Genomic DNA, 23,041 nt, shown 5'->3' with positions numbered 1-23,041 from the left:
ACTGTTTTGATAAATATGCCATCTCCTTGTGGAATTCAAATCTCCAACTGTTCAACTGGCATGGACATCTCTGCAGTAACAACACATGCCACAGATTGTGAGTTAACTTGAATTACATTTCAGATCTGGGGAGGGGAGGATGTCAGTGGGAGGTTTATGAACAGTATGCTCTAGCTCTGATGTTGTTATAACCAGATGGCTTCAGCTGTATCATTTACAATAAAAAACAAACAAAAAAAAAAGTGAAGTTGACAAATAAATCATTAATTCACCTGCAACTGGAACAATGTGAACAAGTCGCCTCCTTCGCGGATCTCATTTCAGACCTTCCATGACAGTGTGCTCTACAACTGCACCTGGCTCTGCAGAAAGGGCTGGGACAGACAGGCCCCAGAACAGATTATTTTCCTGCAGGTATCTCCCCATCCTCCAGGGAAGGAGGCTGCCAAATGTGTATCGCCTTCCTGTAAATGCCTCCCCAAAAAAGGCCAAGGACAGGCAGTATGAACACCCATTTATACTTTGTTCTAGGCATGTCTGCTTCCCAGGGCAAGGCTGAGCCAGGGACACTCCTTGAGCAGTTGGGTCACTCTAATGTGACAAGGATAAAAGGTCTCGTTCAGCTTTGAATATTTCAGTAAACAATGCAGTTACTGCAGCATAATTAGACATCTCTGTGCCACACAGACAACTCCTGCAATTACATGGCAATGAACTTTTCATGCCTGTATGCAATTATAAGCTAGAAATGCTGGGTTTGAGTTCTGACAGGGTAGTGGAGAGAATCTCGTTATGACTAAATGCTTTGCTTACCTAAAAGGAAACGCACGCTAAATCCAATATAAAAGGAATTAGTGGCGTTCAAGCAATAGATGTAATGTGGGAATTTATGAACCACGTAAAAGGAGGCCTTACTATACAGACGGTTGTGTGTTTATGATGAGAGCCTCGGTGGGGGAACACAAAAAGGGGCATGGACCCTCTCATGAGTCACCATTTGATAAAAATAGGCAGCAGCTAGATTAAACACATGAGCGTATGAACGGAATTCTCCTTCACACAAGGGACAAGAGGCTGCGAGAGAAAGTATGATAACAGAATGAAAAATCAGAGACAACAGATAAGTAATCTATTTTCTAGACAAAACAGAGTTATTCTCTGTAATCCATTACGTGTCCTACCTGACCATCTTAAGGTCAGATCAATTTGCCACTGCCCTGGCACTGCGTATTTCAATCTAACCTCCCTGGAGATTTGGGGCTAATGATGACATAAATGGATGGTGTCTATCCTACCCAGACATCCTGCGTTGCACCTTAATGTTATAAAACAGATGGTGGCTTATACTATTCTCCCTTCCCACATCTAAACAGCTACAGGTAAAAGAAAGGACCATGGGTCAGCTTCACACAGCTATTATTAAAACCCATGCTCTCTAGTATTTTGGCAATACCTGCTATGAGAAATAACACAGGTTTGCATTGCGATTTTGTGTGCAACGTTCCTTAATAAATCCCATCTGAGTTCCAGGAACAGCATGTCACTATCAGTACATGGCAGCAGACTGAAACTGAACCTTTTGGGAGCAGGTTTTAAACTGGGAAGTCTTGAAAATGAAACAAACAAAAAAAAGACAACAGATACCACACAGTACAAAATAGTAATTATTTATATTTTCAAAAAGAAAAAAAAAACAACGTTACCAGCTATTTTGAAACTTCTTCCCTGTAAGAAGAGTGACTAATAGAAAGGAACAGGACTGGCTCCTATACAGTCTGCAAGTCAGGTACAAACAGTTGTTAAGAATCATTTAGCAACTCAGGACAGGGACTTTTGACGCAGCGTTCATGAACAATAAAATTTCTCCTTTTTTTTTTTTAAAAAAGGGGGAGGAGGGAAATAAAGCAGGGAAAAATGCCAAAAACATTTCCCACAATATCTAAAAACAGTAACTGTTGTTCTCATCAGAGAGCACGCTCCAGATCAAGGATTTTCTAGTCCTTTCAAAACTAATACAGACTTGCCAAAGGCTGCCTTCAGTCTATTCACACCCTCCAGAACACACAGCCTTTCACTGTCCCCTTTCACTTCAATCTGTCATTTTATAAAAGGTGGGGGTTTTTTCTTTTTTTTCTTTTTTTTTTTTTTTTTTTGCAATTAACATACAAGTGCTACTAACAGAGAAACTGATCTTCTTGTTGCTGGATGGCAATAAGGAGTTACACAAACGTCCAGTTTTTAGCTCAGCTGGAAGGACTTAAATTCTCTTTTTTTGATATAAATACTACTGGAGCTCCCATCAGGTACTTCCTTTCCAGAACCTCACTGGAAATTCTTTTTAACCCTCCAACGCTCTCCAAAGCTAAAATGTCCTCTTGCTCCAGGCATCTGACGATTTGTTCTGTGCTGCCAGACGCAGAGACGTTGTTTTCCCCAGTACCACTGCTGGGTTTTTCCGACTTGGGTTGGTGCCTAAACCGAACCCTGTACTTAATTGACTCAGCCAAGTCGAAGGGAACACACAGACGATGCAGCGACAGGGATTCTTTAGGTTGAACAGCCCCAGAGCCCCAGGCCCACCCACCCCCCTCTCCCCAAGTTACTTGGTGCTGTTTTAAAAAGTCTGGGTGTCACGAAGCAGTCTCTTCCCCCCAACAACAGAGTAAAAGCTCCACAGATTTCGCTGTCTACCTGGTGGTCAAGGTTACAGCAGCAACAGCTGATGCTGCTTCCAGAAAAACATGGGGTGGTGTGACAGACAGGACTTTAGGATTGCTTCAGTCGCTTACGCGGGGGTCCCAGAAAAGGACACTGTGCAGAGGCCAAAGAGCGATATGCCTCAGCCACCAAATGGGGATGCGATACTACCATAGACTTCCAGCCTGATGTCTCCATGACGTCAGAAGCATGACTAGAAATAAGAAAGAATAAATTGGAAGTTATCAACTGGGGATAAAAAGGGTTAACTAAATAGATTCTTTCCACATGCCCGAGAAACCTGACATTTTTAGTGTACTGTTGTAGAATCATTCTTGATGTACGTTAAGGTATCTTTTGCAAACATTCCAAGCTTTGGCTCTGCTGGCACAATTGTATGCTGGACAGTCCTTCAACTTAAGGATGAAAAGCTCAATCGTACATGATCCCAAGTGGAGGACAGCAGGAACACAATGCTTATCTACCCTGACTACTCAGCATGGAAGTATTTTAAATCAATATAGAAAGTACTGAGAAAAACTGTATTAACTGACAAATAGGACTAAATATGTTTCCAGACACCAAAGTAGTTGGTAGTCATTTTACATCAACTGAAAGGTCTGTTATATTACGAGTTGCATATAGTCCCTCGATATCAGGGACTACCTGATATTCTACTACCTAACAGTTCTTTTGATCTTAGGAAGAGACCCATAATAGCTCACAGAGACAGTCCTCCTGTACACTCTGACCAGTCCTAGCAGAACAAGACTCATCTGCCCTTAGGGCAATGCCACTCTGGGACGCCAGATAAATGAAGAATCACAATGGGAGAACTAAAAAACAAAATAGAGGAGAATCTCCCCTGCATGTGACAGTTTACAAGATGTGAACCCTACTGCTAATAAACAACACTTTCCTCTAGATTTGTTGCATCCTGGAACAAAAGTAAACTCACTAGTTAATGAAGTCCACTGCTTGAGTTTTCAGTTGATCAGCACTATGTAGGTCAGCTAGAATGAGGATCTCGGCTGCATTTTCCACAGACAGGTTACTGCACAGTGCATCCTCACACATCACCTTCAGACGTTCTAGAGCATACTGCAAAATACAAGCCGAAGTACAGTTACAAAGGAGAGAAAACACCTCATCAGGCCTGACATGAAGCCTTACTTGTGCTCCTTCACTCTTCAGTAACAAACTACTCTATTACGCTGAACAGACATCTTTGCTTTGCTATATGCATCTGAACTGTACTCAGAGAAGTAGTGACCAGCAAAAAAAAGGAGAATCATGATGTGCCCACCCTGAGGAAAGCAATGGAGAGGAAACATACCCACCATAACTCATCCTGGCCTTCTTGTGTTACAGGCTTACTGGTGCTGTGTTCATGCTTTAAAATGAGAATTTCAGGTCACCTGTAATACTATCTCAGTTACTTCAAGGCACAGAATGCTAAAGCTAAATCTTTATTCTCACTCTATTACTGCATGACAGTATTACCCAGGTTCAGCGGGAAGACCTATCTAACAGTGAATGCTCCATAGGTGTTCCAGTGATGTTTAGGCAGTTTTCATTCAATTTCTTTGCCATTAATGACCTGCACATTAAGATCAGCCTTGCTCAAGTACATGCTACTAGTTTAACACTACAGAGTTAAACAAATGTCCCTGACTTCTTGCGGTTATTCAGCTGGAAACGAAACATCACAGCATGTCTGTAATGCCCTGGCAAAAGCTCTATTCTAACTTCACATTCTCAATCTAAGAATTTCTACCATTCAATTGTGCATTTGTCTCAACATTTTTTAGATCCACAGGGTTGGGCCATGTCAATGGTTTGCAAAATTCAAAGGATATGCTTAGAAGAAGAGTGCTATCTAATAAATTTCACACTCTACTTTCTGCAGCACTTCAGTCAGTATTGAAACATGCAGACACAGCCAAGACTTTCAAAAGCAACACAGTGGTCTTGGGCAGACTTCAAAAAGGTCAATACTCAGAAAACTATAAGCCACTTGTTATCAAGAAATGAAACCCAAACCCCAAACCTCAGTCTTTTAGAATACCATAGCTGGGAACTGCGAGACTGAGATACTTCTGAAAATCTTGGTATGTGTGATCTGATTATGGGGTTTGCAGCTCTTTGGATGAAACAAACTGATATTTCTGAATATTTCTGAATATTCTAGATCCCACGATTACATTTCACAGGGATTAGGAGAGTAGTCAATTCTAATGCAGTTCTTCTATGAGTAATAACATTAACACTACATAAACTGTCCTAAAGATTAAATACAGCTAAGACTTCTTCACTTTATGACTTCAAATTGAGTGACATTTCTAAAAAAAACCAAAACCCAAAAAACCACCACACTTTACAACTGTTAATTTTTTTTTTAATCTGACTGATTAACTGCATTTGAGAGTATCCTTCATATTGTTTATAAGGTTTTTTTAGACAACTTAGAAATGACATGATATACAGTATGTGAGGCCACATTCAGAAAAGATAACAGATTTGTAAGGACTGCTCTGTGAACCTGCACAGGGAGCTGGTAACAAGCTAATCTGCATGACGACAGGAGGGCTTGCCATATGATAAGCACTATTACTATAAATTGATTTTATGTTCTGATTGAGATTTTCATCCCATTATGATTAAATTTAAATGAATAATTTTAGATTATAAAAACATTTTTTCACTTAAGACTCAGTGATAATAATTACTTCAATTGAGGCATGGCACTCATAACCAGGACAGTTTTCTCCCACCAGAACGTCTGAGAAGACAAATCAAATTTACTTGCTTAATCTGTATCAGTAACTAAAACAGTTTCAAATGAGGGGCAAACCATTAGTTTATATTATTGTCTGTCAGTAGCTTAAAATGCAGCAAACGAAGCTTAAAATTATTCCTTTTGTAAATTGAATATTCTCCTCCACGCATGTACAATTTTTACTTCGATTTTCACTACAAATAGCTCAGCTTCTAATTACTCTCAGGTACCAAGATTTCCCCTTCCCCCCTTTCTTAATTACACTTTAAAAAAAACCACCCTACCTAATAGCATACTTACCCAAGAGGCTGAAATAGTATCTCCTGGGTTGAGAAGACGTGCTTTGTTTTGGTTTTGGTCTAATTACATATTTTCCCCAAGAGACAGGAGGAACTCAGAAGAAGCTGTTTCAGTCTCTTGAGTAAATATTAGATGTTTTATGTGCTTTCATGAAAGATTTTTTATTTCTGCTTTTAAAAGACACACAATGAGTTTAAAAGGAAAAAAACCTACACTAAAAGCCAGGAAACTCAAAGTTAAAGCCTACTCTGTCCTTAATGTACTGCTTCTTACTTACACTTGTCTCAGTTAAAGATGGTATGTGAGCTCTCAATCAATACTCTTTAAATATTGAATAATATATGTGGCAATGATTATAATCAGGCCAAGAATCTCCTTGCATTATTTCCCATTTTAATTCTAGTTGCAGTGACCTAATAATGGCATATGGAGCATTTCACCTCTAAAATCAGCATTTTTGATGAAGCCTAGGTCCGCAGTGACAGGGAATTTGATGGCCGTGTGGTGGTTGCGTGGAACAAGGTTACATGCATCCACATCTTAAAATCCACCACCCTAACTGGCACCCACAAGAGAATCCAAGGACTGAAGAAGCATGGAGACTGAACTACGCTCTCACCCCTAGAGGTGGTCCCTCCAGGTCAGAGTTGAGGCACATTGGCAGGGCAGTGTGGAGAATCTTGCACTGCTGCTACCCGTGCTGAACCTGTTCGATGGATAAATTCAGGACTTTAGTCTCCAGTGCTGTCAAACTGGCATCTTTCACCAGCACTAAGTTCACTTTTAAGAGAAAAAAGAAAAAGGAAATAAAGTTTTCATTATATATTACGAATTTTCACTGGTTAATAACGGCTCACTGGCCAGCAGAGCACTCTCTTCTGTCCTTGGTGCTGCAAAGGGAAGGAGGCAGCGGCTGTCTGGCTGGCAAGGCCACAGGGCTGCGCCTGCTACACGGGGACTACCAGCAGCCTTCCAGTCAGACCATCCCCGACACCTCCCTGGCAAGGACCCTGCAAAACCACAGATGGGTTAGGCAACAGGGCTTCCTCCAGTGCACCCCTTCTCTCCATAAACAGCAGGGACTGCCACTGCAAAAAGAAAATAAACAACAGGACCTTCCCACTCTTGGCTATCCATCACTTTAGAGCATCTCTTGAAGCTGCTGGTACCAGCCAGACCAGAAGGAGAAGCAGGCCCTGTTTGCCAAGACAGAACACTACTTTTGAGATTTGGTAATAATCACACTAAAAAAAAAAAAAGAAAAAAAAAAAAAGATATCGCCAGGTCCACCTTTAAATTTTCTTCACACCCCCAGCTCTTATGCTAGATTATGCTGAATAGAGATGTCCTCTGAAATTTTAAGAAAATGCTTAAAAATGAGCAGTAGAGACATAAATTCCTGACTGTTATATGTTAAGATATGTATCTATACAGCTATAGGTATCTTATATGTATACCCTATCTTATAGGTATCTTATACTACATCCAGGTTTACCTGTAAGGCACAACCAATTCAAAGAAACTGCCCAACCACAATGATCAAATGAAAAGCTTACTGCAGGATTGTGTTAAGCAACGCACATGTCATTCCTGGTTCTCTGAACACCCATAAATCCCAACTGTACCTTGTCAGCAGCTGCCAGCAAATCATCAGCCATTTTGTCAAGATTTGGTGCCTTCCCCGTGTAAATAAAGCACATCATTTCCTTAAAAACTTCAGGCTCCACATCATTGATTTCAACCCGATTCTGTATCAGAAAAATGAAGCTTATTAAGATCCTGAGAAGAGGCTAAAGGCTTCCTTCTACCCAAGCTCTTTCGCTATCACAGACAAACTATTTAGAATGTGTACTACTTGCAAAAAAGAAAAAAAAGAAGAAAAAAAAAGAAAAAAAAAAGAAAAATATGTAGATGGAGTAAGAAGAATTCTAAGTTGTATTTCACATTCTCTACTTCTCCCTATCCCACCCCAGACTCTTTCCCCAAGAGTAACAAAGGTAACAATTGCCTCCTTGATCCCTTTCTTCCTCCCTTCAGGACAGCTGAAGTAAAGACCTGCATCTAATGTGAGAAAAACAGTTAAAAGGTGACAATAGTCACAAACACTACCCAAGAAAGTTATCTGACCAGTGATGCTAGGAGTTGACTAGAGAGCTATTCACCTAGCTGGAGAAGTTCTCCTTCCTTCAGTAACTTACCTTTTTACTCTCTTCCATCTCATGCTCAAACATGGCACTGAAAACCGGGGAACGCGCTACGGCAGTGGGGAAAATAAAACACAGTTAGAAATGCTCTTTTACTCTTCAGGATGAGCTAAGTGTTGCCTGCTACTTAATGCAGGAAAAACTCTCCTATAGCAGATAGGGCAAATTGGGTACAACTGGTAAAGAAGTATAGGTTGTGACATAATGTAATGTGGCTGATGCAGCTTCAAACTGGATGCAGGAGAATTTATTAACGTCCTTTCAACCAAGGCTGAAGAGTACATGAGTGGTAAGGTATGTTTCTTGACTTTACAAGAAAGTATTCCTCTGGAAATGAGCAAACTTCTCCTTACAAATGCTTTAGGAATACGTTATAGTACACTACAGTCACAAAAGACTCCTCCTACCATCCTTGCCATGGCCAGAAGTAGGCAATTAAAAATGGAGCAAATACTTCCTTTCCCTGTAATAGTTCACAAAACGGTCTTTTACTACAGCTCTGCAGTTAATCAAAAGAGCTGCAGAAGCCTCCTTTAAAGACAAAGTAACTCAAAAAAAACCCACTTGCCATCATGTTGTTGTCTCCTATCCCGCTAAGGCCCATCCAACTCAATACCGACCTGCTAGTATGGCTTTGTGAGCCTGGAATTCCTGGCCTGCAACGCACAGACAGCAGTCCGTGAAGCGCGAATTCTCCCAGAGTCCTCCCAACTCATCTGCCAAGCGGCACTCTGGTACCTTCACCATGTTCATAGTGTTCTGGCCGGAGATATTGACAGAGTCCTGTACCACACTCACCTGCAGGGGAAAAGAAAGCAAACAACCCAAAAACTCAAAAACCCACACTGGAAAAACTAATGCCCATACAGGAAGTTTTTATTTCCAGGGCAGGTGAAGCAAAATGCAAAGCAAAACCCACACCTCTCCAGCAGAATCACTGTATGATTAAAAATGCCTCCATTTTAAAAGCATCCTTTCTACTCTGCCTTAACCCTGTTCTCTGCTCCTCCAGAGTTTCTATCCCAAGTCCTAAATCACACCAGCAGATTTTCTTTTCGACCCCAAATTAACAGCACTTCTATGCAATTTAATCATAACTTTATTAGATGGTTTCCTAAGGAAGTGGAACCTTATTTTTCTGCTTTTACAGACACCACACCTGACCTAGTTTTTTCCTTCTATCAACACTCTGAAACCCTCCCCAATCAATAATGCAATACAGAGAGCAGTACAAATGAAAATGAAGTATACAGAGAGCTTCTATAACCAAGCACTGCATCCACACATGTATGCAAGGGCAGTGTCTGCCCCCCACAAATGTCCTGCTGCTTCTGGTTCTAAATTTCTTTGAGAGTTCAATGCTTCAATCACATTACAAAATAAAATAAAAAACCCCTAAACACTAAGTTTAAAAGAGCAGCTTTATGTCAAGTAATTAGGAAGATTTGGGGAAGGCAGACAGATTCCTTATCACCTGCTCTAAAGCAGACACGGTTAGGCAGGGACCATACATAGCCTTACTGGCTGATGAATAACCTACACAAAGGGAACTGTTAAGAGCCTATTCAGCACCAAACCATTATTGTTAAACACACAGTAAATCATATGCCTTCTACAGCAGACTCCAATTAGAAAAGATCAGAGTGACTAATACTACCCCCGCTATAACAAAGAATAAAGGAAGAAGCTGATTGACAGGGAAGCATACATGAGACTATTCCCTAGATTTGCAGTCAAGTCCAAGTTAAATTTCAGTTCTATTAATAACCAGTGGCCAAAGAAGAAAAACGGACAGCAAAGGAAGCTTCACAGTTACATAAAAGGAGAAGTAAACTATGAAGTGAGAGAGATGACAGAAGCATCTTCTAAGGAAAAAAACCTGCTGACAGCACATACCCCCACTCTTGAGAAACATCCAGTGGGCTTCTGGTGGCAGACACATCTTGTATAAACTATACAACACTCAAAAAACCAATATCAGATGCTGCTTGCCAAATGACAGTAATGATTAGCCAGAGCAAATGTGAGGAAGCTAATATTCTTCATCATTAATTTGACAGCTACATCATCTTTTTGCCCTGTGACATCTAGACCAGCAACATGGACTCAAGGATGGATGAAAACTCACCAGATTCATTAAAAAAGGAATTCTAAGATGTAGATCCCTTGCTGAAAAAGACTTGCTACATCTCAACTCAACAAAAAAATCCTCTTCACATATGAAAGTCCGTCAGTTACTAGCATGAAAATCTATTACATGGCTTTTTACATAAGGAGTTTAGACTGGTAGATTCCAAGTGGTGACAAGTCTTAGAGGTCAAAATAGATAAGGTTTTCCTTAAGCTATTTTCAACATCTTAGCAAAGGAACCAATGCTACCTAGCTTAGGAGAGAGCTATTACCATAACTTTGGGAACACCGTTCTTTTTGGAGAATTACTGGAATAATATTTACCTATGATGTAGGAATATAATTTAAACAGCAAAAAGTAATGCAGTTGGGATCTGAACAATCAACCCCACCTGCAAAGCCAAGGTTCAAAAAATCCCCAAACTGACAACTAAATGAGGGCTGATTTGAAATGCTTAACAAGGAACATCATTCTCTGCCTTAACAGCATTTTCAGCAAGACATTATCTGTGTTCAACACCGGACATGAACAGAGGGCAAAAGGCTTTTTCCTTTTAACTTTAATAAAGCAATGAGAAGGTGCAACAGAAACACTCAGCAACCTTCTGGTCTACAGAACACTCCAACACATCCCCACATAACAAGCATCTCAACATCCAGTATTCCTAACTCCTTAGAGAGTTTCTACATTCAAAACATGCTTGCTGAAAGTACAGATGTGAGCAGCATCACTTGGCACCTGTGGCCAGCAGGGAAGCATTAGGAGAGCATATGGCACACTGGTTTACATGCTAAGAGACTTACAAGCTCAGGGAAGGAAGGAAAAGGAAAAAAAAAAAAAAAAAAAAAAAAGGAAGAGGGGGAAAAAAAAAAACCACAAAACCAAGCTGTTGAAAGTTGCCACCAAACTGTTTCCAGACAGCAAAACCTTCCCTCTGATATCACTAAACTTAAGAACTCTTACATGCAAGACTGTAGAATAAACCAAAAGAGAAAACAGAAGATATCAAGGCCAGGTGAAGCCAGCAGCAAGTTTCCTCTTCATCCAGAACAAACAAAAACACTGAGCTGAAGCTTTTGAAGGGTGTAATTCAGTACTGAGTGGAGTGACTTGAATTAGTACTAGTTGCCAAGACTACTGGTGGATCTCAGATTTATCCACCTTGCACCTTGCAAATTCCCTTCTCAGACATTAATTTTTGAGTTTCACTCCACAATTTTAAGTTTTCTGGCTCTTTTATCATGAAGAAAAGAGTAACTGCCAGACCTACAGAGGTGTCCAAGACACTCTCCTCCTCCCATATTGCTGCAAGTATTAAAGAAGGGCTTCCTCCATGACAGTAATAATTTATGCTACTGATTGAATACACATCCTTTAGGAGCTGTTTGTTAATTTAAACATATGCATGCTTATGATGGCAAAACAAAACTGAAAAAAAAAAATCCCAAACAAACAAACAAAACCCCAGCTGTTGAACAACTTTGACTGAAGCATTTCTTTCACTCCTGAAAGAAAACACAGCAAAAGAAAAGACTCCCATAAAAAACACTGCAGGAGATCCAAAGAGAGAACAACTTGTTCTACCTGTCTTCTGGCAAAAATCACAGCTACAGGAGGTATTCTGCAGTTAAAAAGACAATGGAAATAATACAGCAGAAGCTCTGAAGACACTGAATTAGAGAGTTTAAAAATTTGCTCATTAAGGTTTCTAAACTTAAATATCTAGTTTTAGAAATAACCGTTGGCATCTTTGTCTGAAATTAGTATTAGTGAAATAATTTTGTAAGCAGTTGTAGAAAAATACAAACACAATGAACAGAAAAATTGTGGTTACTATAAAATTCCTTTTTCTTAAATTTTTCTTTCTGTTGGCTGTATAGACACACTTAGGAAGATAAAGAAAACTCTTATTTATTCAGTAGGCAAGTAATAGGCGGGCCAGTTTCCACTACAGAGCTAGTGCTGGTTATTATCCCAAGTGAGTTTCAAATTAAGGAGTACAAACAGATGGATGATAACTCTAAACCAGAAGTGAAATGATAATCAAACATGCTTAATTCCTATCATCATCACAGGTAAAAGACAAATATAAAGTAACAAAAAATAAATGGAAGTGAAATGTGATGAATCACACACAGAAAAAGCCACTAGCCACACAGGTGCACGCACATACACACACGAACAAATAAAATCTAAGTGCCATATAAACATCCAGTATTTCTCCTGACACCTCTGACTCCTTAAAAGCAATGATGAAAAATAAGGTCACATCTACCTTAAGCTAATGGAACTGCTATTCTTTCAGCTGCACAGGAAGACTTACCTCACAGAAGAGAGTGAGTTTGTCATCTGGAAGAAGTCCATTGGCCTCATCCAGAAGAAAGTCTCTTCTAATAAATTTTTTGAATCCCCAGTCCTTGCCTTGTACAAATCGATATGCTCGCTGGCTCTCTGAAAGAAAGATACAGTGCTTCAAACACCAGCTGAGTGACTCGCTTGATCAAACAGCAAAAGACAAACAACTGAACCATCAGACAGAAAGAGTTTTTACACACCCATTGCTTTTGTTTCTTCTCCTTTAGCATTCAGGATGGAGAATTTGAACTTTGCTCGAACTTCACTTTTTGGACAGCTCACCAGCAACAGATAGAGGGATAGATAATCTTTACTTTCTTCATCCAAGCCTTTAGGGTTCACACGTAAACACCTGTAGAAGCAGGCATCTGAATGAGATGTCAGGAACAGTTTTTGGCAGGTCATTCATAGCTTTCAAAGGAAGGGCATTGTAGAATTTTCACAATAAATGTACAGCAAACAAGTTCTGTTTAACAGCCACTGAACCACAAGGAAATAATAGACAGGTAAACAGAGTGTAACTGTGTATTACAGTCAGCCTCCTGCTACATCTCCAAGACAGACAATAATATACAGGCTGTAACTGTGGGCAAACCAATTAAAAAAAACACAGGAGAAAAGAGGAGGGGCGTATGGTTTAAATTTCTGAAAAGCACCCTGGATGGCAACTTTCACAAAGGGAAAGTGAAAGAAGGAGTAGAATGGAGGCAATGGATTTGAGGAAGTGCAACAAATTTGGAGAAATTAAATTCCACAGGAAGTAACTGAAAGGAAAAATGGATTTCTAGAAGGCTGGTAGTTTCTCAAAAACATAATACTAGGGCAAAAAGAGAAAACTACTCCTGTATGAATAAAAGGTAGTAAGAGCAGGAAGAGGCTAACTCATAAGCACTTCCACGACCTGAAACTTGACACAGAATCTAACAAGAAGCAAAATCTAGGCCAAATGACTAACAGCTCAAACACACAAGGACAAAAAATAAATCAGAAAGATCTAGACATTACAATGAGATCTGACTAGCAAAGGTTAAAAGGTAAGTAATTTAATAACAAAAAGCACTCCAAGGAAAGCACAGGTCTGCCACCCAAAGGAAGGGAACACAAATTGTATCACATACACACACACTATATTATTTAGTGGCTGATTTGGCACAATCTATAGAAAGGAGTTTTAAAGAAAAATGCTACAACACTTAATATCAGCAACAAGGGATAAAGTAAGGAACCAGGTGTCCATGGATCTACTAGGTCAGACACGACTCGTAGTAGATACACGTTCCAACCAAAGTCCACTCTGAGTTACTAGAAATTACTTGAGAACTCAGGGAAGATAAGAAAGGATTTAAAGGAAAGGAAAAGGGCAAAAAACCCATCATCTTTAAGAAGCAGGAAGTCCTGGGCAGAAGGGAGTTATAGAACACAGCAATGATCAAAATAACAATGTTAAGTCTCCAAATTCATGAAAAGTTGCCATAAAGAGAAAGGTAATACAGTAGCAATAGTCTTAAATTGCAGGATTTACAGTGCAGGCAAAAATTATCTTTTTAACAACGTGGAGTATTAGGGACTGAAACCAAGGCTGAAATAGAGCTTGAATACACTGGCTGTGGACTTTCACTGGCTTATAAGAACTTGTTAAGATAAACACCAGTCAAAAAACCCCCAACTTAAGACACTAATAATCCTCCACGGCACATCTCTGCTTCAAGGCAGGATGTAGTCTCCCTTCCAGCTATGGCTTCTATTACTTCTGATGTTTTCCATTATCAGAGAAGCACTGCAAACAGCCAGATCCTCACATTTGTTTTGTGTGTCCAAACACTGTGCTGAAGCAACAATACTTTCTCCCTGTGCATATGTTGTACATCCGAGGAAGCAAGAACTCGTGTGCAGTACAAGTATTTTTTTAAAATATATTTCCTTTGGTTTTGGCGCCCAATCTGGGGCATGAGGAATTTGAGATAAGGATAGTAATTGGGAGAGGTAACAGGCAAAACATGGACTGAACACAGCTAGAGAGCGAAGAGCGGAATGACTGTGGGGAATTTATGATGTTGTAATTGTGGTGAAGGGACAAGGGGTGGATTGTGTGTAAACTGTCCGCTTTTTGTTGGTGTTGTGATGATGTTGTTTTGATATTGGTGTGGAGAATTCTTCTTTGTTGATATACGTGAAGTTTGTGAAGATTGTGTGAACAATGTGGATTTTAATGATAATTCTTAAATATGTGATGCACAGAGGTGAGGAGTACAATGTATTGGGTTTGCACGGCAAGGTTTTGGTAGTGGGGGGGGCTACAGGGGTGGCTTCTGTGAGAAGCTGCTAGAAGCTTCCCCTATGTCTGATGGAGCCAATGCCAGCTAGCTCCAAGATGGACCTGCTGCTGGCCAAGGCCGAGCCCACCAGTGATGGTGGAAGCACCTCTGTGATAACATATTAAAGAAAGGGAAAAAAGTTGCTGCGGAACAGAAACTGCAGCCAGAGAGAAGAGTGAGAACAGGTGAGAAAGTCAACTCTGCAAACACCAAGGTCAGTGAAGAAGGAGCAGGAGGAGGTGCTCCAGGCACCAGAGCAGAGAATCCCCTGCAGCCCGTGGTGAAGACCATGGTGAGGCAGGCTGTCCCCCTGCAGCCCATGGAGGTCCACATTGGAGCAGATCTCCACCTGCAGCCTGTGGAGGGCCCCACGTTGGAGCAGCTGGATGCCCGAAGGAGGCTGTGACCCTGTGGGAAGCCCACACTGGAGCAGGCTCCTGGCAGGACCTGCAGATCCCTGGAGAGAGGAGCCTACGCTGGAGCAGGTCTGCTGGCAGGACTTGTGACCCTGTGGGGGACCCACACTGGAGCAGTCTGTGCATAAAGGACTGCAGCCTGTTGAAGGGACCCATGGAGCAGTTCATGAAGAACTGCAGCCCATGGGAAGGACTCACATCAGAGAAGTTCGTGGAGGACTGTCTCCCATGGGAGTGACCCCACACCGGAGCAGGGGAAGAGCGAGGAGTCCCCCCTCTGAGGAGTAAGGAGTGGCAGAGGCAACATGTGATGAGCTGACCCCAGCCCCCATTCCCTGTCCGCCTGTACCGCTGCAGAGGACGTAGAGAATTCAGGAGTGAAGTTGTGCCCAGGAAGAAGGGAGGGGTAAGGGGGAAGGTGTTTTAAGATTTGGTTGTATTTCTCATTATCCTACTCTAAGTTGATTGGTAATAAATTTAATTTTCCCCAAGTCGAGTCTGTTTTGCCCATGATGGTAATTGGCAAGTGATCTCTCCCTGTCCTTATCTCAACCCATGAGCCTTTTGTTATATTTTCTCTCCCCTGTCCAGCTGAGGAGAGGAGTGATAGAGCAGCTTTGGTGGGCACCTGGCATCCAGCCAGGGTCAACCCACCTCACACCCCAAATTCTTTCACACAGTTGTACAAACAAGGTGAACCTCTCTGCTCTATTTCTTACCATTTGAGTTTATCATTGGCTCCAGATGAAAAGGTTGAGCTTTTGATGACCTCACCCATTTCTTCTCGGCAGAAGCTAAAGTTGTTTATGGTCCACATGTAGGAAAACTTCACCACCTTGATCTTAAGACAGAGGATAATAGGCAGTTTAGGATCATGCTCATTCACCTCCTCCATCTTAAAGGCAAAAACTGAAAACCTGGAAGTTTTACTGAGTCACTTGCATGACAAATGACCCCCAAGCACAAGACAAGAGTCTGGAAACGGCTGGCAGTGGCAGCTGGACCTCTCCAACTGCCTCCTCCAAACTTCCGCCAAGTGCCAAGCACAACATTCTACTATTGCCTTGGTGAATGCTCGCTGTTAGCAAGCAAGACATCACCTGAAAATCCAGACTCTAAACTTGTTTTGATTAAACTTCTTACCACAGGTTCTCACCGCGTTACGTCAAGAGTATCTCAGCACAGTGTGGACTTACCTGAGTGTAGCACCAGCTCTCTGCTACAGGTCCACTCGACATTTCTGCCGGAGGAGGAGGACTCGGCACCCTTGACATCGCCAGTTTGAATACTAAACAGAATTTCACAACTCAGCAGAAGAAAGGTATAATTGATCTTCACCCTGTCAGTCCCCAAAAAGAGAAAAAAATCCCCAAACTAAGAACAAAGAAAAAAAAATTTCAGGAGTGCTGTTAAACCTCATGGGACACAATTTAAAGCCATCATGCTTTCTCCCTCCCCCCTAGCACCTTCAAAATACGCTACATTTCAACATTTTAAACTGTTACCATATGTTTTCTGAAGAAGGGATATACCACCTCCACTCATTCTTTCAATATGCAGCTCCTTATAGGAATAAGCCTAGCATATAATTTCCTTTAAGGAGTCCAAGACTCAAATAGGAGGCCCCCCACTTGACTTGGGATTTACTACTTTACCCTGAGGCTACCATTTCAACTCACTACTTACTCCCTATTTTCATTTTGAGAGTCTCAGACTATCAGAGATAAATTTGATAAATGAAGTTCTTAATCTGAAAAAGCTACAGGTAGCAACATGCAACCCGAACTCAGCAGCAAAACAAAACCCTAGGTTCAGAGTGTCTCCAGTAACATCAACAGAATAATTTCCTATAGCTTAAACTCTCTCCTGAAGCCTTACTATTAGAGAAGGTGTTGGTAATGACTTCTCCTTCAAACTGAATCCCTTTGGACAGAACGAAATTCTCATTGCCTTTATATGCTAGTGAAGTTCCCAACTCCTAAGTGCCAAGTCAAACTGTGATCTGCAGAGAACATATGCGGTTAAAACCAATGCAACACACCTGATTGAATACACAGGCACAACTGATAAAACAGGCACCCAGTTACCAGAGGGGAGGTTTTAAAACAAAATAGAATAATCAACCCATCTCTGACTTCAGAGTCCTGATCCCTAAGGCAGATACACAAAATATCTTTCAAAGATGAGCTTGGAAACTAGGATTCATAACTTTGGCAGATATAATAGCATCACATGTCTTACAGTTTAGCCTTCTGCTAAACACTTTCTGTGGTACTTATCTGCCTTCCTCTTACTGCACAGGATAGCCAGTGAACCACAAGAACTCCATTGCTGTTAGTTTTGAACTTGAAAGGATTAAAAAAAAAAAAAGAGTACAAGACATAGAATTGTTATCTTGCGATATGAATTGCTTTAAATACAAAGGCTGATATGGAGGGGGTTTGGGGGAGAAAAGGTAAAACACAGACTCGCACTCTTGAAGAAGGCCAAGTCATTAGTTGTTGAAAAGGAAATGGTGGAAAGCACAGAGAACACATACCTAAAAATCCCACATCTCAAAACAGAACGTTCACAAAAAGCACATCAACATATATGCACATAATTCCCCACAAACTGCTATCAACATAATTTGGAGTCTTTAAGCACAGTTGCAGGGCACGTCTGGATTTGAGTGCAGCGTCCAGCTGCAGACCAGACCTCTCCCAAGCAAGGCTCACATCAGCCTCCCCTCCAGTTTACGGCTTTGTACTTGGGTTTTGAGTTCTATGCGCCTTCAGAAAGTACCTGGAAATACTGGTACACAGGCGTTATTTAACTGTAAAAGAGTGGGGTTTTTTTCAGGTTTAATTTCCTTTAAAAAAGCACAAGTGGGCCCATGTAAACACTGAAAAAGAGATACTGGCTATCGGGAGCTAAGAAGTAAGTATTTCACCCTGCAGAGATGCACACTTAACTCAATGGAAATTTTTGCTCCTGAGCTTTGCTCCGGGAAATACAACTACAGCTGACTCCGTAATATCCGAACTGCAGACAACTAGCACTAATGCAAAACCGCATGCTCTCAGATCAAACTCTCTTACAAACTTCTTGCATTTGCAGTTTGTGCTGTGCACATGGAATGAGGAAAAAAAAAAAAAGTTTTTGAATTTTTATTTTAAAATCAACATTTTAAAAAGAAAGGGACATCAATATGCACTTTAGGTACTTGCTGCAGGTTTTATTAGATTAAAACTTAAATTACCATAATTCCTCCAAAGAAATGAAATTATACCACTCGCGTCATTCACATTAAGCCACAATTAACAGACACTACTGTTGCATACTTAGCTAACTGCCCTTCCATGGGCAACATTCAGTCTTGCCACCGAGGACATCATTGCTTCACTGTCTCCAGTCACCCATCTTTGGGGGATAAAACCTGAAATTCCAGCACAAGCAGCAAGAAACACCTCCTCCTCTCCATGGCTGAGGGAATGACGCCTTTTTGCTGGTTTTAGTCTATGGGCAGGAGAGACCCAAGCTTTTTCCTTCCCCTTGGGGTTCACAGAAGCACTGCTCAACTCCACCCAGGCTTTTACATTGTTCTGTTCGCAGCTATTTTTAATTTAAATCATTCTAGTGATCTGTTTTATAGCACAGGCACAAACAACGGGGACACAAACTTGTGAGAGGAGAATAAGCAGCCAGGGAAAGGATGAAGTTTCTTAAGCTCACATCCTCATGGACAGCAACCCGTCTGCACACTGAGCAACAAGATGCTAAGTCTAATGAAAAGGTTTTACCGGAATAAAGCACAACAAATAAATAAAACACACGCGTGGGACATGAAATTAGATTTTTTGGTTGTTGTTGTTAAACCTGTAGTTAGTTTCAGTGATTTTAGTTTTTAACTAATGCCTTTTTACTCAAACTACTTGCAACACGGAAGTATTCTGGTCTTTTTAAAAATACTTCCTTATGCAGAGTGAGAAATAATGCAACTTTTATTTAAGAAGCATTAGAGGGATGAAGAAAAGACATAAAAATAACTTAATTAAAATAACTTGAATTCTCTGAAACAGCGACACTATGGCCCTCCATACATCTCCCCATACACCTGGTCAAATCGGAGGTGTGTATTAAACCTTAAGCCACAACAACATACTTGTTCTTCCTCCAAAACAGGGATTTTGGGCACAGCCCATCACCGTGAGACATCCTAAAGCTCCATGTGAGGAATGGCCAGAGAGTCAGCAGTAGTGTCCGATCAGCATCTTCCTGGTGACTCTGAGGCCACAATGGTGTTCTCCTTGTCTGGCTTCAGAATAATTACAAGGAACAGATCCAGAACATTTCAGATAAGGAACCAATTTCCACATAAGGTATTTATCAACAATAAGCAGTTTTCTATAAGATGACTTCTACTTCCGGGTAAACTGAAGCAACTCAGTATCTCCACACATACATTAGAGAAGTGGTTTAACACTAAAGGTAATTAAGCAGTTGAAAGACTCCAGTGGGTCCTTCTTGAAGACAAATTGGTAAATTTAGAGGTAACACCTCCCTTTACGGCATGAAAACGAGGGACTAATGAGGAGGGAAAGAGGAGACAACAACAACTTTTTATGTTACAGTGGCACATTCATCAAGCCTGTTGGAACATGCTGAGAAGTTGAAGGGTTTCCTGAATGAAGGGCAGAAGTTAATCCTAAATTCCTGTACCTTTCACTGGTCTCCAAGAAGCAAACTCCAGAAGGCTGCAGCCATCAATCATATAATTGGGGAAGGAAATAGATAATAATGTGATGCAAAAATTGAAACTTTAACAGCTACTTTCTGTATTTCAACAGGATTTTAAGATGTACCCAAATATTACCTCCATCTTACATACACAAAGAAGTTTTAGAAAGCTTCTGTGGTCTAAAGGCAACACAAATATATGAGCTTGAGATACACAGGACTATTTAATATCCTCTGAGTAACTGTCACTTTTACATCTTATATCCTTTCCCCCAGATGGCTTGGATAGGCAGGTGGTAATAAAAGTTATGACAACGTGCTAATAGAATTGCTGCATGCCAGTGTGTCGCTCGTTACGCTTTTAAAATGGCCCAAAGGGGACAAAGGTTCTAGATTTTAAAGATTTTCTATTATTTGGAAAATACTTTGTCTGGTATGTCAAAGTTTTCTACAGATGCTTTGTGAGGCAGTTAAATACAGTTAAAAATACAGTTAAACTCCAACATACTCCTAGCTCAATACAGCAATCAACCATCAAATACTTGTCATCAAATGACATCACTGGCACTTCTACTGCTGCAGCAAGTCATAATGGGAATAAACAGGTAATACCCATCACTGCCTTTCACAAAAATTAGCAGTAAGGAAAAACTTGCCACTTGCCTTGCTTAGCATGCAGATGAACAGGGGAAGCACATAAAAGGTCACTGAAGTATATCCTTAGAAGTGTGCCTTAGAAACCACCATGTGTTCCACCTTCAAATGCTGAATCACTCTTCTGGCATGGACCAGTATTAAATGCATTTTAAAAAGAACCACAGCTGACCTAAGGTAAAGTTAAGTTTCTGAAATCAGCAGGGCAGCCCGGTGTTTATCTGCTAATGAACACTTAATACTTCACCAGTTCACACTTCTTTACTAACAGTGCTGGCACCTCTGAACTAGGAGTGAATTAAAAAGCGCTGCAGGCAGAGGTTTTAGGAAAACATTTTGTAAATAGTTTGGATATCAAAATTCTTTCTGGCCAGGGGAGGCAGGGACAAACTTGAAGGTACAGGAATAACTATCAAGTCACAGGAAACAAAATACAAAATATTATCTTCTGGACTCCTGCAAATCCACGTACAGTCTGCAAGTCTCTTACTCCCTTGGATATAAATAACAAACAGCACTTGTCTCTGGACATAGTTAAGATTACAGTGAAAAAAAAGAATAATTCTCACCTCATTCACAACCACTTCCAGATGAAGACATTTTATCTAAGAACCGCAGCCAGATCAGACCTTTTTGAAGTACAGGAAAACGTTCCCTTGCCACCTTGTCCTCATAATTATCTCCTGACTTAGCAGCTGTACCAAGACATCTCAGCTCAAAACTTAATCTACTGTAGGAATCAGCAGTCAAAACTATTCTGTGAGCAGCAGAGACTTGACTTGACAGAAGTGGGGAATATCAACTCAACAACTCTAGAAGAGGCCTCAAAATTACTAGACTTTTGCTAAACAGCCTGTCATTTTAAACTTATCAAGATAAACCAACTACCTTTTAAGAAAGCAGTAGTTTACACCAGAAATTTCCAAGTCTATTCGTTTTCAGGAAGTTTTACTCAGCAGAAGATAACTTACAGAAGTCTGTAAAAAAAAGAATATTTTTAATTAAGTGTTTCAAAAACTGGGGTGGTTGCTTCTTGGTCCAGCAACGTATCAAAGACTACCCAAGAACAGCACAAAGCGCAGAGAAAAGGAGCTGGACAAAGATAATTGGAGCAATAAAACAAGGGGATGAGATGCGGAAGCACAGGAAAAGACCATTATCTTCCTGCATTCTTCAAAGCCTTGGAAAGGACAATGGAAGGTCTGAATTCACTGCCATAAAGAAAGAAAAAAGAAAAGGGGGGAAAAACAGGGCAAGTTAACTGAAAGAGCAGAGTGGGATTCAATGCTATCTAACTAGTGAATGAATAAAAGAATTAAGTTTTCAGATTTTAATGTATACACTAAACAGGGCATCATACCACTCTTCCTACTTGCCATACCACAGAAGAAAACAATGATGGGCAAAGCATTCACAGAGCCTGTGCTAATGACTGCCAAGCCATACGGACTGAAATGTCTCCTGTGTGGCAGGAAACCTTGTCTAGCTACAAATGCAGGCTGAAAGTCAGGCACAGTGAATTCCAGAGGTTACACAAAGTTGCCTAATTATTAACATGGTGGTGTCGAAGAGACTGCACCAAGGTAGCAAACAATCTGTACCAATAAAAATAGACTTAAGATTAGAAATCAACACTTATAAAAGATGAAAGTGACCAATACCAAAGAGCTACGTCTTGACAGGAAGCCTGGTTTACAAATGCAAGAGGCTTATCTTTCTGGAACAAAGAAATGTGAACAGTTCTACAAAATAAGCCAATCACTGCCTGGAGAAAAACTATAAAGGAGCAACATGAAGGGGATATATACAGACTTAACTGTACCTGCATTAGAGGGAAGCATAATTTATGCCAAAAAAAAGTGGTTGGTGGATTAAGCTTGAACTCTTTATAAAAACCAGGCATGTGTGCATTACACCTTTTCTACCTTCTGTGCTTTTAAATCCAAAAAAAGATCTTACTTAACCTGTACCCTGTTGAGTGCCACAAAAACTGCTGAGCTCAAAATGACACATGGAGTTTCATTTACAATCTTCAGTCATAAGAGAACAGACTGGAAAATCAACACAATCATAGCAGAGAGATAAAAGGAATGAACTGGCATCCAGTGGAAGATGCATACCAGGCCAGAGGAACTACAACTTCTCATTTGGGAGACAGAGACAATAGACATAACCTGGTTTCCTTAAAATACAGTGCAAATGAGATCTCTCAACAGTTGGGAGGGCCTGTGCTTTTCTCTTGATTCCAAGGCACCATATATCAGTCCTGATTCAGTTTCTAAGTTGTCCCCATTATGCCATCAGTGGCATTCAGGAACTTGGATGGGTACCTTCTTTTTATTATACCCCAAAGTTGCCAAGTACATTAGAGAAGGCCAAATTCACGAGGTCACTACAGGGCCCTCTGGACACTGCATAAAAAGATTTTAATTAAGGTGACACATACACCTTTAATTCAGTTTATTTTAGAA

At 40.6% G+C, this 23,041-nt stretch overlaps 1 protein-coding gene across 4 annotated transcripts in view; it reads right to left on the bottom strand.

Moving 5' to 3' along the window:
* Window positions 1-1,651: 1,651 nt before the first annotated feature.
* SPOP (speckle type BTB/POZ protein) overlaps window positions 1,652-23,041 on the bottom strand; it is a 30,792-nt gene continuing 9,402 nt past the window's right edge. For all 4 annotated transcript variants that reach the window (XM_075036377.1, XM_075036376.1, XM_075036375.1 and 1 more), the window contains 9 exons: window positions 16,394-16,536; window positions 15,917-16,038; window positions 12,667-12,818; window positions 12,435-12,562; window positions 8,601-8,778; window positions 7,975-8,030; window positions 7,402-7,524; window positions 3,656-3,798; window positions 1,652-2,911 (listed from right to left, as the gene is read on the bottom strand). In XM_075036377.1, the coding sequence (XP_074892478.1) occupies window positions 2,767-2,911; window positions 3,656-3,798; window positions 7,402-7,524; window positions 7,975-8,030; window positions 8,601-8,778; window positions 12,435-12,562; window positions 12,667-12,818; window positions 15,917-16,038; window positions 16,394-16,471 (1,125 nt within the window). In that variant the 5' untranslated portion in view covers window positions 16,472-16,536 and the 3' untranslated portion in view covers window positions 1,652-2,766. The remainder of the gene's footprint in view (window positions 2,912-3,655; window positions 3,799-7,401; window positions 7,525-7,974; window positions 8,031-8,600; window positions 8,779-12,434; window positions 12,563-12,666; window positions 12,819-15,916; window positions 16,039-16,393; window positions 16,537-23,041) is intronic.

This window comes from Buteo buteo, chromosome 9 (assembly GCF_964188355.1).
Source record: "Buteo buteo chromosome 9, bButBut1.hap1.1, whole genome shotgun sequence".
NCBI lineage: Eukaryota > Metazoa > Chordata > Aves > Accipitriformes > Accipitridae > Buteo > Buteo buteo.
This window is presented reverse-complemented; position numbering and strand designations above follow the sequence as displayed.